Raw genomic sequence first — 16,334 nt, forward strand, 5'->3', positions numbered from 1 at the left:
TGTTTGCTTTTGTTTCTTTTGCTTTTGGTGTCAGATTCAAAAAATCATCGCTGAGATCTATGGCGAAGGACTTACCTCCTATATTGTTTCAGGTCTTAGATTCAAATCTTAAATCCTTTTAAGGTAATTTTTGTGTATGGTGTATGGGTGCCAATATAGGTTCATCTTCAATATTCTCTTTTGGGTAGGTCGTAAAAGCCAGATCAATTTATGCAATTAAAATGAAAGAATAAATGCTGAGTAGGATGCCCCCAGCTACATGGTTTTCTGCCCTCTTCTGCTGGGCCCTCTACCCGGAGCTCCCATTTCCACAGTGCTGATCCCAGTTCCCATGTTCCTCATGTCTTCATGCCCTGAAATATTTTCACCCTAAACGCCTTTGAATTTTTTCAAAACTTTGATAAAATATTCTATTTTCTGTGTTCCCACCATAACTACCCACTTTCCTAAAAGAATTAATCACTCCATTTTGGACTATGCCTGTGCTTTGTATGTAAATATATCAGACTGGTGATAATTTATAAAGAGTTTAGTCTTTTGTATTAGTGCATAAAATCTTTGGTGGTTGGCAATATTTTATACACATTGATTTTGGCATTTAGCGACATGCAAAGTGCTTGATAAAATAGTACGTAATAGGAATTTGTAGAACTGGCATACTGAAGAAATAGGTTTTTCCATCTTAATGTCATTGATTAAAAATATCTCAATACTTACCATCTACTTTTTTTTTTTAATCATGTGGCATCTAGTATTCTTGAGCCATGTTTTAAAAAAAGTAGAATTATTTTTCCCAAGAGAAGATCTTTGAGCCAGACACTCCCTGTGGATTCTAAATTGCAAATTTATTTGAAAGTACAAGTAGTGCTTCCAAGCAAACACATGGGTAAAAATAATATTCATTTTGATTTACTGAGGACAAGATTAAATCACTGGATTATCATTCTGTATTTGCCACTCTCTTTTCTCTTTAAAATGATAAGATGTTTAAGTTTTCTGTAAGAAGCATTCAGATATGCTTAACAAAGGTCTAAACATATTTAAAGGGCTAAACACACAGGGAGTGATTTGAGAAATATCCCAAAAAACAGTTCGAGGAATCTGTATTGTTTGCTGACGCTCATTAGAAAAAAATATTTTTAGTGAAAATAAATCTCCATTAAAGGCATGTTAACAATCAGATTGCCCATGACAAATCTCACAGAGAGAAAGTTCCTGACTTTCTATCTACATTGGAAATGCAAGTTGAAGAGTGGTTCTCAAAGAGTGATCGGTGTGTGAAAATGTGTGAGGATAAAGTGTTTGATTTTTTGCAGGAGGAAAGCAGTAATATAATGATTAGGAGACATTAGTGACAATGGATGGCAATCAGGACTGATAAACATCCTATACAACTAAGATAGATTTTTACAAAAAAATTGTCCCATTCAAAATGCTAGTAATGTGCCTTTGAGAACTACAAGGGGATGTGGCCATAGCTAGTTGCCAGTTGGACCTGACAAAATGAAAATGCATGCTGAATAGAAACAGGCTAGAGTGAGTGGCAGTGTCTCAACAGCTTAATATAGTCTTCTAGCCCTTAGATTTGGTTTATGTTCAAGGATGGTATAAAATAATAAGAGTGTAGCATAGGGGGAAAAAATCTGAATTAAGGACAAAATCTATTTACCAAGAAGTTCTCTATCAGAAGAAGCATGCCTTTTTTGTCCCATCTCCAAATATCCATCTTGTTCAAAACAACAGCAGCAAAAACTAATATATGAGACTAATACCTTACATAAAACAAATCAGATCATTCAGTCAACAAATCTTTATTAAGTATATTCTATATTCCAGGTTTCTTAGGCTCGGGTAATAAATACTTAGCAAAATCAGACATGATTCCTCCTCTTATGCACCTCACAATCTAGAGGGATTTATCCGATTCAAAAGGTTTCAACTTTTACAAAAATATTCCCTTTGTGGAAGATTAAGTAATATAAGAGATTTCCTTTCTTTTTAAATGAAAATGGAGTCATACTAACTCAAATATTAGGACCAATATTTGACTATAGTTTAACACATTTTGAAGGGGCCAGCAAGCAGCCCGAAAAGAAATTTCTAGTTTCATAGCAGGTGTATCTAAATGCATACTTTGTGAGCCCGTCCTTTATAAACCGAGTTCAAAGTTAAAAAGCTTTGCCACATAGTTCCCATTGCTTTGAACAATAGTTTATAATTTAGCTCAGCTTTATTGTTATTTCAGTTTTTAAAATTATTCGTGCATTTGTTTTGCTTGGTAAGTAAAACTATCATTCAATTTAAATAATAGAGTGAATTAGAAGTGGGAAATGTTAGGAGAGACTAGATCTGAATTATCCAATTTGATTTCCTATATGATCAATTTTCCCAGGTAATTATTTAGTTCTTTTACTTGACCTCTGCCTAAGAAAAGAGGGTGTAAGTCTAATACATTCCCTCCTTCCCCTACTCCCTTCCTCCCCAGTAGCCAAATCATTTAAGAACACACTCCTTGGTTAGATCAACAGGATTTATGGAAACTAAGACCAAATTGTAGAATGATGCATGAACAAAAATTGTCATTGCAAACTCAGAATAAAGAATCTCCTTGGTAATGTTTAAAAGAATATAATTATAGGAGTCGAGTCACATCCTTAATTGTCAATACCTTTCCCCAAAGCAGGATGAACGTTTGCATGTGAATGATTGCCTTTCATTTCCTGGTCGAGTTATGAATTTGGTGTCCTGGAGCTGCCAGTGCACTCAATTAAACTTTGGCTGTGCTAAATCCATAACTCAGCATTAAAGAAAATAAGAAATGGCCAGAAGATCTTGGCTTTATTCTAAATTTACAATCAAATGAACGGAACGATTTCCAAGAAAAAGTCATTTAATTTCTTTTCATGGAAAATATTCTTAAAATGTGGTTCTCAGACTGGAAACAGTAGCATCACTAGAGAACTTGTTGGAATTGTAAATTCTTGACCCCTCACCCCCACCCTAAACATCAGAAACTCTGGAGGTGAGGCTCATCAATCTGTTTTTAATCAAGCCTTTTAAATGACTGTGATGCATCTTAAAAAGACGTAAGTGTAGATTGTATCATAGAATATGGATTGTGCTTAAAAAGGTATAAGACATATTTGTGATGCTGCCAATGTACAATGAGAATCCCTGAAAAAACAGATAAATAAATACAAACAAGAAAAGAAAAGAAAAAAACTAAGATTTTCCTGTGACTCTTAATCTAGTGACTTGATTTGACCTTTTGAAAGTGATAAACAGATGCTTTGGCAAAAAAAAAAAACTGGCTCATGAAGCTCCGATAAAAGATACAGGAAATATTTGCTTCATATTTTGCACAATTATTTGTTCTAAGGGAAATTATTTTTTTCTTTTCAGCCAAACAGTTGTTTTTTGTCACTTGGGAAAGTATTTTTTTTAGCTAAGAAAGAGAAGCTACCTCACTCTCAAAAAACATATACCTACGCATGCAGATACGTGAGTGAGTTTTATGTAAGTGTATCTGTTACTATTAAAATTAAAACTTAAGAGTAGGAATAATATATTTATATATATGGCAGATATGTAAATTTAGCTAATGATATGTGTTTCCTTGCTGAAATTGAATTTTAATTATAAAATTTATTTTGAACACTATGCCATTGGGTCCTAGCCATTTTTTATATAATTAGTATATTTTTCCATGTGTTTGACAGAAGTATGGAACAGTGGGAAAGCTTTCATAATCAACAGGACACTGATATCTGTTCAGAATCTGTGAAGTTTGATGCTTGCTCAATGACAGCTTTGATACCTCTGAGTAAGTAGAAGAAAGGAGGGGTGACCGAGAAGGTTGTCCTTAGAGTTATTGACATTATCTAAAATTATAATCTTAAGACTTACTTTAAATGGCTATGAATGTTAAAATGATACTTATTGGATAAATAGGTCTTCCCATCTCTTGAGAGAGAATACAAAATTAACTTAAATTGAAGTAAGAAAGCGTTACAATAGATTAAATTAATCCACAATATTGATTGAGTTCTCTGATTTCTCAGCCACTGGATTAGGTTCTGGAAATAACTATGATCCTACAATTATAAATTAATTTTTGAAAATCATGGGTGGTAGGTGCTTGTATGAGTTTCCTAGGGATACTATTACAAATTACCACAAACCAGGTGGTTCAAAACAACCATTTATTCTGAAGGCCAGAAGTCTGAAGTCAAGGTGTGTTTGCAGGGCTGTGTGCTCTTTGAAGGCTCTAGACGAGAATCTTTTCTTAGCTCTTTCTGGCTTCTAGTGGCTCTTGATAATCCTTAGCACTGCCCCTTAGCTTGGAAACGTATCAACTCCAATCTATGCCTCCATCTTCACATGGTCTTCTCTTCTCGTGTCTCTGTGTCCTCTTCTCGTAAGGACATCAATCATTGGATTACAGCATACTCTACTCCAGTATGACCTTATTTTAACTCGCTTATACCTGCAAAGATGCTATTGCCAAATAAGATCACAATGACAGATACCATTGTTAAGATTGTTAAGATTTCAACAATATCTTTCTGAGAAACACAATTCAATACATAACAGTGCTAAAACAGATGTTTGTACAGGTTACCACAAGACCTCAATAGCCATAGTGTTTGGCTGTTTCTGGACAGGTTCATTTAAGGCATCAGGATGGAGGTGCTTTAATTCTGCTAAGCCTTACATATATTTCACCAGGGGGGACACAGTGGGTGGAGAGGAACTATAAAAATATTCAGTAAGAGGAAGCAGCTAATGTAAAGTTACAGAATCCTGTATACATTCTTACATAGACAAACCTTAAATACAGACCACAATGCTAACACATGATGGATCTTGTGTGCTGTGCTGCCGGTGATGGATGTGGCACCAGAGAGACAGAAAGAAAAAAGGTAATAATAAAAGCTTTTAAAAGTACAGATGTTGAAAGATTGAGGGAGGAGGACAGAGGCATTGTGGACAGAGAAAAGGCAAAACAAAACAAAACAAAACACATTTTGAGAGCTATTTAAAAGGCAGCATACAGATAATTTGTGATTTTAAATTGGAGATAAGGGAGAAGATGACTCCTAGGTTTCAGGCTTAGTCAACCTGGCAGATGGAATATCCTATCTTGCTTATATTATGGGAGTTTTTTTTTTCTTTTTCCTTAGACCTTTCATTCTTTTTTTTTTCCCTTTACTTTTTGCTTTATTTCTTAAAATTTTCTCTCCTTTTCCTTTCATTCTCAAATAGAACATAATTGAACAATATCTGAACTTCTGTTTTTAATTTAGGACTTTACAACATGAAAACAAAATTTACTTTTTTTTTTATTGAACGATAAGAACAATGACCACAGGGGATGGGGAAATGATAGATGTTTTATTCACCTAATCAGAGAAATGTCTTCCTCTTCTACTAAGATTCCTTCTACATCAAATTATCTTTTCCACAATTAGCATCCATTATGTGAATTGCTTTTAATTATAAATGGATAGTACTAAAATGTTAATATGTTCTGACATATCCAGAGGGTGGACTTCATTGATCCAAAGTTTAGTCAAAACATGAATAATTTTGTTTATTTCTTTTTTTACATTGTATTCAAATATAAGAAATATCCAAATATAAAGTTATTAGAAAAGAAAATTTATATAATTATCATTGAAAATAAATGTTTTTCTTATCTTACTTAAAATCAGAAAAAATCGTAATTATATAGTTACTTGAGAAATTTTATTTTTACTTTGAATATATCTACAGATGAAACAAAAAAATAAAATTTATGTTTGCATATTTTGGTATAAATATTAAAATTTGCCAACTAATGCCCTCAAATGAGATAAGTACAACTTGTAGAAGATAGTCATTTTTTCATGGCTACTTAGTTAATGGAGAAGTAAATCAAATGTTCATAGTGACCTCTGTTTTGGCTCTTTCTGTGATTGTTCCTTATGCTTCCTACTGAATAAATGAGGACCTATTTTTTTTTTCCGTTTTTATTCCAATGGGCTTGGCAGTAACAATATAATTGGACATCACAAAAATTATAATTAACTAAGAAGATTAAGTTTTCTAACAAGTTGGGCTTTTGTTTTCTTAGATCCTAAAAATGGCCTTGGCCTTCAAGAGAAACTGAAGTCCTTCAAAGCTGCGCTGATTGCTCTTTACCTCCTGGTGTTTATAATTCTCATACCTACCATCGGAATAGTGGCAGGTAGAGTATTCTAGAGTTCTAAAGCCCAGCAACTTACCCTGTAGATTAGTTATTGTAGAAGCAAAAAGAAACATTTGGGGTTTTTTTTCTTGGCATATGAGAGTCATAAGGGAAACTTTATGTCATAAAGTGTTCTTCAAATTTATTAAATAAAAATATATTGTTATTAAGTGGAAAATAGTAAAAAGAAATAGAATACGAAATATAAGATTAAGATAAAAATATAGATATGTGAAGGTTAAGATGGAGATTAGACCATTTCAAAAATATGTTATTCCCCGAAGTCCTCTAGACATCTCGTAGTTGATTACGAATTTCATGATATTCTAGTTGCCAATGTGAAGAAATTAACATGATCATTTACATTAACAATACCTAAAATATAAAAACAAGCCAGTTGTTCAGGTAAAGTTTTTCTACCGTTAGTATTGAGAGCAGAAAGAAATGTCTTCAAAAAGAAACCTTAAAAAATAATGGCCTATACTTCAGTAATATCTTTACAGTTTATATGGCCACATGTTTCATAAGGCCATTATTTAAAACATCTCTAAAAATAACTTGATAGCATTTCCTTAAGAAAAAAAAAAAACACTTTACTTGAGCTCAATATGACGTCAGATACATATTCCTTTGGAGAGTGTGATTTGAAATAGTGATAGAATTGAAGGTTTTCACAGGGGTGACTTGCATATAACAGTCAAATCTGTAAATATTATTCCCTTCTGTAACATTTTTGATGAATTTAATTGGCATTTAAATTTATATACCTTGTAGCTCTTCTCTGTGACTGGCAACATGTCTGGATATATGCTCTAACAAGTGATAGGCTGAGAGTAAGATACATTTTTATGTGCACACTAATCAGCGTAACAAGTAAATGCTCCTAAATACAAGGACAAACTTCCTCTGTTAAGAGGCAACCTACAGGAATATTCTAAGACAGAGCCAGCATTCTGCTAAGAAAGAAATGATGATAGTACAACAATTGTAACAATAGCTATAATTTTTGAGCATTTACTATGTTCAAGCACTGGGCTATAAATTTTCCATAGATTATCTTAATACACCTTTACAGTTACACCTGAGCAGACATGTGCTTATCCTCATTATCCATACATACACATACACAAAAACAGCCAAACTGAGACTGTTCAGTAGTGGAGCTGGAGTTCTCATCCATAACTTTTGACTTCTAACCTCTATGGTCCACTATCTCCCAGTGTAATTGGATTTTTAGAAAAAAATATGGTTGACCAAGAACAAACGACAAACAGAATTGCCATAATTTTAGCCAGGTAAAAATCAATTCCTATTTTGGCCATTAAAAGCAAATGAAAACAAAACCTAACCACAACATACTAAACCAATCAACAAATCAAACCAACTACAGCCACATGAATGAAAAAACCTGATGTATCTGTCATTAAACTAACTTCCTGATGAACTGAGGTTATCTGCATAATGTTTATGTATCATGCTTATCTACAGTTTAAAGTGCAAAACTGAAAGATGCTTTACTATTTGGAATTATTAGCTATAAGCAAGTTCAAATTTGAGTAAATTTCATCACCTTCACAAACCATAGCCTCTAAAGCCAACGCAAGGAAGTGCGACTTCTTTCTAATAAGCTCATGCAGAACGTAGACTCAAGTCTGAAAACAATTTAGTGTTCTACCCAAGTTTAAAACCTCTGGGCTATTAGAAAATGTGATCAAGTCAATATATTTATTCTAGGATTGACAATGATTAATCTGAAGTGGTTTTGTTTCCTAAAAATACAACAGATACCTATTAATATTGACAAGAAGTTAAAAATGTTCAAATCTTTTAAGTTTATATTAGCACCCAAATTCACCAGAATTTGGAATAGATCTTATTATGTCTATTATACTTGAATAATAAACAATTGACAATTCATTTAAAACTTAAGTTGTAGATCAGAATATTTTTCAAAAAAAAAAGGAACTAAAACATAATGCATAACTTTACTTAGTATAAAAAATTACAATTATAGACAAAATATAGCCTTAAAGTGTTTTGGCAAATATGAATTGATGGATGAAGTCAAATATTGTACATAAAAACCAATTTAAAGTGTTTTATACATTAAAAGATATTTCTTAATTATAAAATGTCCATATGTGACCTCTATTTTATTTTATTTATTTTACTTTTTATTTTTTTAATTAAATTTATTGAGGTGACATTGGTTAATAAAATTATATAGGTTTCAGCGTACTGTTTAGTAATATGTCTATGTATACTGTATTGTGTGTATACCAAAATTCTTTCTTTTTCTAACCTTATATTTGACCCCCCTTTATCTTTACATACCTCTCTCCCTCCCCTTTTTCCTTGTGGTAACCACTAAACTATTGTCTGTTTTCATGAGTCTCTGTTTGTTTGTCTTGTTTGTTTGCTGCTTTCAGTTTTATATCCCATGTATAAGTGAAATCTTATGATTCTCAGCTGTTTCTGTCTGCCTTATTTCACCTAGCATAATAATCTCTAGATCCATTTGTGTTGTCACAAATGACAGTATTTCACTTAATATTCCAGTGTACATATGTACCACATCTTCTTTATCCAATCATCTATTGAAGGGCATTTTAATTGTTTTCATGTCTTGGCCACTATGAATAATGCTGCAATGAACATTGGTGTGTATATATCTTTACAAATAAATGTTTTCAAATTTTTTTGGTAGATACCCAAAAGAGGGATTGCTGGGTCATATGGTAATTCTATTCTTAATTTTTTGAGGACCCTCCATATTGTTTTCCATAGTGACTGTACAACTTTACATTCCCATCAGCAGTGTATGAGGGTTCATTTTCCCCCCACAATGTCTCCAACACTTGTTATTACTTGTCTTGTTGATGACAGCCATTCTAACAGGTGTGAGGTGGTATCTCATTGTGGTTTTGATTTGCATTTCCCTAATAGCTAGTGAAGTTGAGCATCTTTTCATATATCTGTTGGCCATTTGTATGTCTTCTTGGGAGAAGTGTCAGTTCATGTTCTCTGCCCAATTTCTAATTGGATTGTTTATTTTTTGTTGTTGTTGTTGAGTTGTATGAGATCTTTCTGTATTTTGCATATTAACCCCTTATCAGAGGAGTTGCTTACAAATACCTTCTCCTGTTTAGTTGGTTGCCTCTTTGTTTTATTGATGGTTTCTTTTTTGGTGCAAAAGATTTTTCATGTGATCTTTTCTTAAAGAAGCTACTGGATCACTGTAGTAATATAACAACATACTAAGGTCTCTGGACAATAAAGTATAATCTAGTATTAATGTATATAAATTATTACTGAAATAGTGAAGATTCTTTAGCTCAAAATAATATAAATTTTCGGTAGGACGAGATACTATCAACATGAAAGAGTAAATGTGATCTGTAGAATCAAATATAGCTCTTTCCCTAGGTCTATGCACAAACCATAAAAGCTTGTCTCCTTTCAAACGTTAAATAGAAAAATAAAAAAAAATGCCATTATGTCTCCAATGATATTGAAAAAAATGAACATTTGAAAATATAAACTCTGGCATTCTTTACCGAGATTTATGATACAGACTTAAACATGTTTAAAGAAAGTAAGGATTAAAATAGTGTTCATTCAGAATTTGAGACAAGTGATGTTGTGTTTTTAAATATATAAGCAAAATGCAGCCTTTATTATCAATTTATGTTGAACTTGATGTTGAATAAAAACGCTTGGTCATATGACATTTTGTCAAGTGAGGTATTCTCTTTCATACTGTGAAAAAGAGTTGTTTTACCCATGTAAAATAGAAAGTGTTTCTAGTGAAAATAAAATTATATGGTTGAGAAATTAGATCAATTTGCCTAGTAAAATAAATCACAGAGACTACAGTGTTCATCAGAATACTCAACTTATCCCCAGTTTTTTATACTACACAATATTAATTTGCCCTGGTTATCGATATTGGGCATACAGATAGTGAATCCAAAATATTAATAACAAAAAAGCTGAAAGTTATCAAATGCTTATTATATGCCAGAAAGTGATCTAAGCACTTTACACATGTTAGTTCATTTAATTATTTAAACATTGACTATTGTATCCATTTATACAAAAGTGAAATAGAAGCATTGACAGATTAACCTGCCCAAGGCCACAGTTTATAAAGGAAAGACTAAGAATTGCTAACTTGGACAGTTCTAATTCAGAACCTGAATTCTTAACTGTTAACTAAAAGTAGCAATAATCATCATCATAAAAGGAAAAATTTTAAGGGACAACTTGAAGATAATTTTGTAAGAGTTGTTAATTTGGGTTTCTGATTTTTAAAATCAAAATCCATATTAAATCAGTCTTATATTCCCAGAGTTGCTTAAACAGTGCTTTATATATCATAGGTGCTAAATAAGTAAATCATAGAATTGATGAATGGATGAATGAGCCTGTCAATCCAAAACTTGCTCCTCACACATAGCTGAATAAATGTGATGAAATCTAACTCAAAAACATACTTTTTTGCCCAATTTATTGATAAATTAAGTATAAATTAATACACTCTCAATATGGTCTCTGTTGTGGATCATATCAAAATGTAGTCTCACATATTTTATTAATTCAAATATGCTAATTTTAAAGAGAATGTAACTAGGAAAATACGATATAAAGTGTTTTTTAAAATTGAAATTTAATTGCATATATACTTTATAATGATTGTAATAGCAACCATCATCAATTTCTTTAAGTAAAGGTGGTAAAAATAGTTTTCTCTATAACTAAGATAACATCTTGCATGGAAAAGACACTTAAATTTGAATAGAATTTTCATATGTGCCATCTGTGTGCTACAGGATTTAACATGCCTTATCTTATTCATCCTCAGCACCACCGTTGAGGTAATTACTACTTTTAGATCTTTAAGGAAACCTAAGCAGGAAGATAAGTAATTTGTCCAGAGTAACCCAGTTGATAATGAGGGGTACAGCTAGATTCCAGAATGACAGCTCGATTCTTTTTTTTTAAAATCAATTAATTAATTAATTATTTTATGGTGACATTGGTTAATGAAATCCAATAAATTTCAACTGTACACTTTAACAGTAAGGCATATATACTTTACATTGCGTGTTCACCTCCCATAGTTAGATTTCTTATGTAACAGATACCTAAGCTAAGGGTGGGAACTAAATGTTTTTCATGTGTTATCTCATTTAATTTTCAAAAGCTGATAAAGCTGGTAGTATTGCAATATCATTCTTACTCAAAAAACTTACAGATTAGGTATAAATGATTATGTAGATATATTTTTAAACTATATGAAGTTATTCTTTTTTATTGCTTAATAGTGGTCAAATATGGAAAATCTTATACATTCAAACAAATGTAAATAAGAGACTGATATATATGTAGATAAAAGGTATAAATAACAGAGATAAATATTAGATTTGGAAATACAACAAAATCTTAACCTTCCTTCACTGATTAGTGATAAATAATGTTTAACATTTTCTTCATTGTGCATAATTATGTATTATTTTTATCTGCAAAGTTAATGTTTATGGTTTTCATTTTTTTAAACTGTAAATATATTGCTCTAGTTCTTTTCAGGAGGATAATTAGCTTGTTTAGAGAGCATATGCCTCTTCGGAAATATATGTCAGAAGTTCTGTATGTCCCCAAAATACCATTTAATCGAATTCTTTTCTTTAGGAAAAAACACAAGACTTTATCAAAACTTTATTAAATATATTAGTGAAAACAGAAGCAAACTATATGTAGAGGTATTGTTAAATAAATCTGGTAGATCCATGCATAGAATATAATGTAATTACTAAAATTATTTTTGTAAAACAATACCAAATAATATGCAAATCTTTATAATATAATATTAACCAAAAAGTAGTTTCCAGATTGTGAATAAAATATAATTTTGCTTTTGTAATAATAATATGATAATAAAGACAGGGATAGAGTTGATATATATAGATACATCAAAATGTTAGCATTTAACTCAGGACAAAGAGATTAATGGTAAAATTACTTTTCCTTATTATTCATCTTTTCTAAATTTTCTGCTTTGAATATATATTTTATGATAGGAAAAGAGTAATTTTATAAAAACAATATTTTTAAAGTAAAAAAATTATTTGTCCAGTTTTCTGTACCACTATTATTTAGGCCTGCATGAACTGAAAATGACAATTCTCTGACCACTTAGTAACAGGGTGAGAAAATGGACCAACAACTTACTTTAACGGTAGATAACACTAATATCTCTACTTTTACTACATGTTTTTTTGTCATCATTCTCATTTATCTTGATAACAGCTAACATATTCAACATGTTAATTTCAGATGTTGTGTTAAGCATTATGTCCTTTTATCCTAACGACAGACCCAAGGACTAGGATGCAATGAGCTTTATAATTTGTAGAACTTATCTTAATGGAAAAGCCAAATGCAGTGCTCCAGAAGATTCATATAAGCAGCAATTCAGAAAGAATGACTTAATCTTGGAATAAATTTTAATGTAAAGTGGGAAGAGGAGACTGTCATCTTCTCAGCAATATGCCTACTGTGGCTTATATATCTTATACTTAAAATAAATATCTGATTTAGGATAGCATTTAAAATGTTAGAATGGAATGGAATGAAATGACATGTAATACAGTAATACGGAATGAAATGGTGTATGCATTTAACAAGACAGGTCATGACTCTGTTTATTTTCACTTAAATATACAGCTCAACTCCTAAAGTGGGAAATGAAGAATTGCACAGTTGGTTCAATTTATGCCAATGAAATATCTCAAAGTCTCCTGGGAAAAAGAAATGACAGCGAAGATAAAATAAAATTTCAAGAAGTTATGGAAAATATGGGCAACATGGAGAAGAGAATTCAGTATATTTCAGATATACAAGCCAATTTCATAGATTCAGAACATTTCCAGAATTTCAGTGACATGACTGATCAGAGATTTAATGATGTTATTCTCCAGCTGAGTACCTTGGTTTACTCAGTCCGGGAACATGGAAATGCAATAGATGAAATCTCCAAGTCATTAATAAGTCTGAATACCACATTGCTTGCTTTGCAGCTCAATATTGAAACACTGAATGACAAAGTCCAAGAGAATACATTTAAACAACAAAAGGTAAGAATTTTTGTACTGAAAGATCACATGCTGGCTTTGAGTTCATTTCGATCCTATCTCCTCAGACAATCAGGAAAAAAACATTGCAAAAACATTGCAGACAATCAGGAAAAAAACATTACAAAAACAGACTTTAGCTCATGAATCAAAATTTTCTTCTGTTCTAGATTATTCTGTGGTCAACTCTCTGGATTACTTTGTATTGATGAGAATGAAATTAAGAAGCAGGTCACTTATTTCAAAATTGTATTTCTTGGGGGCAGGGGGAGGGGTTGAGTAATTATACTTGTTCTTTTCCATGAAAAACATAACTAAAACTTCACTACTCATATGAAAATAATCTTCAAATTATAAAATATTTAAAATCTAGGATTACAATGTGAAGCCTATAAAATTTCCATTGTTAGCTAAAAAATGCTGGCATCTTTTTAGTTAATTTTGCTTGAATAAACTCATTCTTAATTAATGAGGTTGTTTTCTATATTGATGCAATATTACACAGCAGTAATTTTAAAAAAATGGACGTCACTTATGGAAAGCAAAGAAAAGCCTCTAAAATTATAACATCTGATGAAAAGGAACTAAAATATTGACTAGAGAATAAACAGGTTAATAAAGAATATCCTGTGCATTAATTATTTTAAGGTGCAATCACCCAGAATTTTTGAAGTTTACATGGTCCTTATCTTAAGGTGTCAGAAGACAATGACATTGCTCTTTAAATATGGGGACTCTGTTGTTGAACCTCATTTCAACCAACCTTTATATTCTATTTTGATTCCATGTCTAATTTTCCAAATTCTGACTGTTAATGTTTCCCACATGATTAATAAGTATCTAAGCACATCAAATGCTATTGGAATATCAAGGACTAGGGCTATGGAGGGGTTAGAGAAAATGCACAAAGAAGAAACTATGCATAAGAATTGAGGAATATGGGAGACAGAGAAAAATAAAATATCATTTATGAGTAGAAATTGATTAAGTTTGAAGGAAAGAAGAAGGCAGGGAAATATTACTTTGTGTAGAAACAGAATCAGAGGAGCAGTGAGACAGGGTTAGGAGAGAGAGAACATGAACAAAATGAAGGAATAATAATATATTTGATATTAATAATTCCCCGAATCTAGCAAGGACTATTGAATATCTATGAACACACATAAATGAGGGGTTGAAATCCAATTGGTAACATGGTAATAAATGGAAATAATCAAAATCTGGTGATCAATGAACTGTTTGAGTTTGGATGGATTGCACTTGTATTTTGGAGGAGTCCTAGTTTTAGGCATGGCAGTACAAGAAAATGGAGGAACTGCCAGTGTTTATTTTTTTAAAGACAGTAGTGAGTTATAAAGATTTAGAATCTAGATAAGTGCAAATGTGTGTATGTGTGTGTGTGTGCGTGCGCACATGAGCTCACTGCAAACAATATTTGAATGCTCATCCCATGCTTAAACAATTTTATTCACATTTGAATCTTTAGCCAAATAAAGGAATACGTAAAGTAAATAAATATGTGTGTTAGTAAATGATGTTTGAAGAAAAGGCTTAAAAGTAATACCAGTATAATACTAATCAAGAACAAACCAAACATTAATTTGAAAAAAGAGAAGAATATTGACACAAAATAAGAGAGAGTGGTAGAAATATATCATCTTCATTGCACATAGAAAGGACTGTAAGACTGCAAAATTAAATGCCTGTGTCCAGCAGAGCCGCTGATAGTTGGTAGACTATAGAAGGTGTGTGTGGATGCTGTTTGTATAGAATTAAAAAAAAAAAAATCAAATGTACTTTTCCTCCTCCCAATATAAATTCTTTCAAATGAAATGTGGCTACTGTGAGCACCACATGCAGTTTCCAAAGAGGGGAATTAAATGGCAGCCTCAGCTTTAGTTAAGAAAAACATTGGTGGTTTCTGGGTATTAATTAGCAAAATCACCTGCTAGTCCCCTGACCTCTGTTCTGTCGATATCTGGAACTACATGGCATACCTGCAGCAATTTGCAGTCACCTAAATTAAGTTGAGCATATTTATTATGTTGCTGTGCTCTACAAACATCTTTGTTCATGCTTCGCCTTTATACCATATTGTATAGGGGAAGAGGTGGTAGAGGGTAGAGATATTCAAATTTAGAACAAGGTTTGGGGTGAATGAAGGCACAGTTAGAGCAGTGAAAACTGATAAGCCTCTCTGCTTGAGCGCAGTGCCATTGAAGGCAAATCTGGATGTATGCTCATTTCTTTTACAAAGTTTTACATCTTGACTTCCTTGACCCTCTCACCTCAACTTGTCCAGTCCAGTCAAGGAAAGTGTAATGTTCTCTTCATACCTGAATTAGGAACAATACACCCCTGGTTTATTTCCATGTGCAAATAAGAAATGAGAATTTATCGCCAGTTAAACTTAAAGTACTTAGTAAAGCATAAAACATACCACGAAGACAGAACATGTGATAAAAGTAGAACAAAGAAACAGAAGACGCCAGAATAGATGAGAAGGTTTGGTGCATCCGAAAGAGAAAAGCCAATCCCCAAAGGAAAACCAAGCGAAAGACTTAAAGAAAAAGTAATAAAGAAAAATATCGTCAAAAACTATATGACTGGATACCTAACCTTATCACAGCTCTAAAAGCAAATCAAATAACAAAAATTTATTATGTCTACTCTTACTCTGCAAACTTAAATATATTGATGGTATCTAGTATTTTGGTGCAAAACATAGGCACTAAAGTACAATTAATAAGATTTTAAAAATGGTACCATATATTTGGAGGGCAGTGTGTCAGTATTGAACAAAAATGTTAATACTTAGTCCTTTTGATCAGATCCACTTTCAGGAAACTGTCCTAAAGAAGCACTTATATAAATATTTAAAATAAATATTTATATATATATATAAATATTTAAAATAAATATTTATATATATATATAAAATATGCCATTCATTACAGCATTATTTAAAGTTG

At 31.8% G+C, this 16,334-nt stretch overlaps 1 protein-coding gene across 8 annotated transcripts in view; it reads left to right on the forward strand.

Annotated features, from left to right (window-relative positions):
* Window positions 1–16,334, forward strand: part of MSR1 (macrophage scavenger receptor 1) — a 72,826-nt gene that overhangs the window by 5,677 nt on the left and 50,815 nt on the right. For 5 of the 8 annotated variants that reach the window (XM_039839326.1, XM_039839324.1, XM_039839331.1 and 2 more), the window contains exons 2-4: window positions 3,720–3,823; window positions 6,116–6,229; window positions 12,956–13,365. In XM_039839326.1, coding sequence (XP_039695260.1) covers window positions 3,724–3,823; window positions 6,116–6,229; window positions 12,956–13,365 — 624 coding nt within the window. In that variant the 5' untranslated portion in view covers window positions 3,720–3,723. Of the gene's footprint in view, window positions 1–3,402; window positions 3,517–3,719; window positions 3,824–4,823; window positions 4,923–6,115; window positions 6,230–12,955; window positions 13,366–16,334 lie in introns of all 8 variants that reach the window. The other 3 variants (XM_039839325.1, XM_039839327.1, XM_039839328.1) reach the window with 3 other exon arrangements.

Source organism: Pteropus medius, unplaced genomic scaffold, assembly GCF_902729225.1.
Source record: "Pteropus medius unplaced genomic scaffold, Ma_sr-lr_union100, whole genome shotgun sequence".
NCBI lineage: Eukaryota > Metazoa > Chordata > Mammalia > Chiroptera > Pteropodidae > Pteropus > Pteropus medius.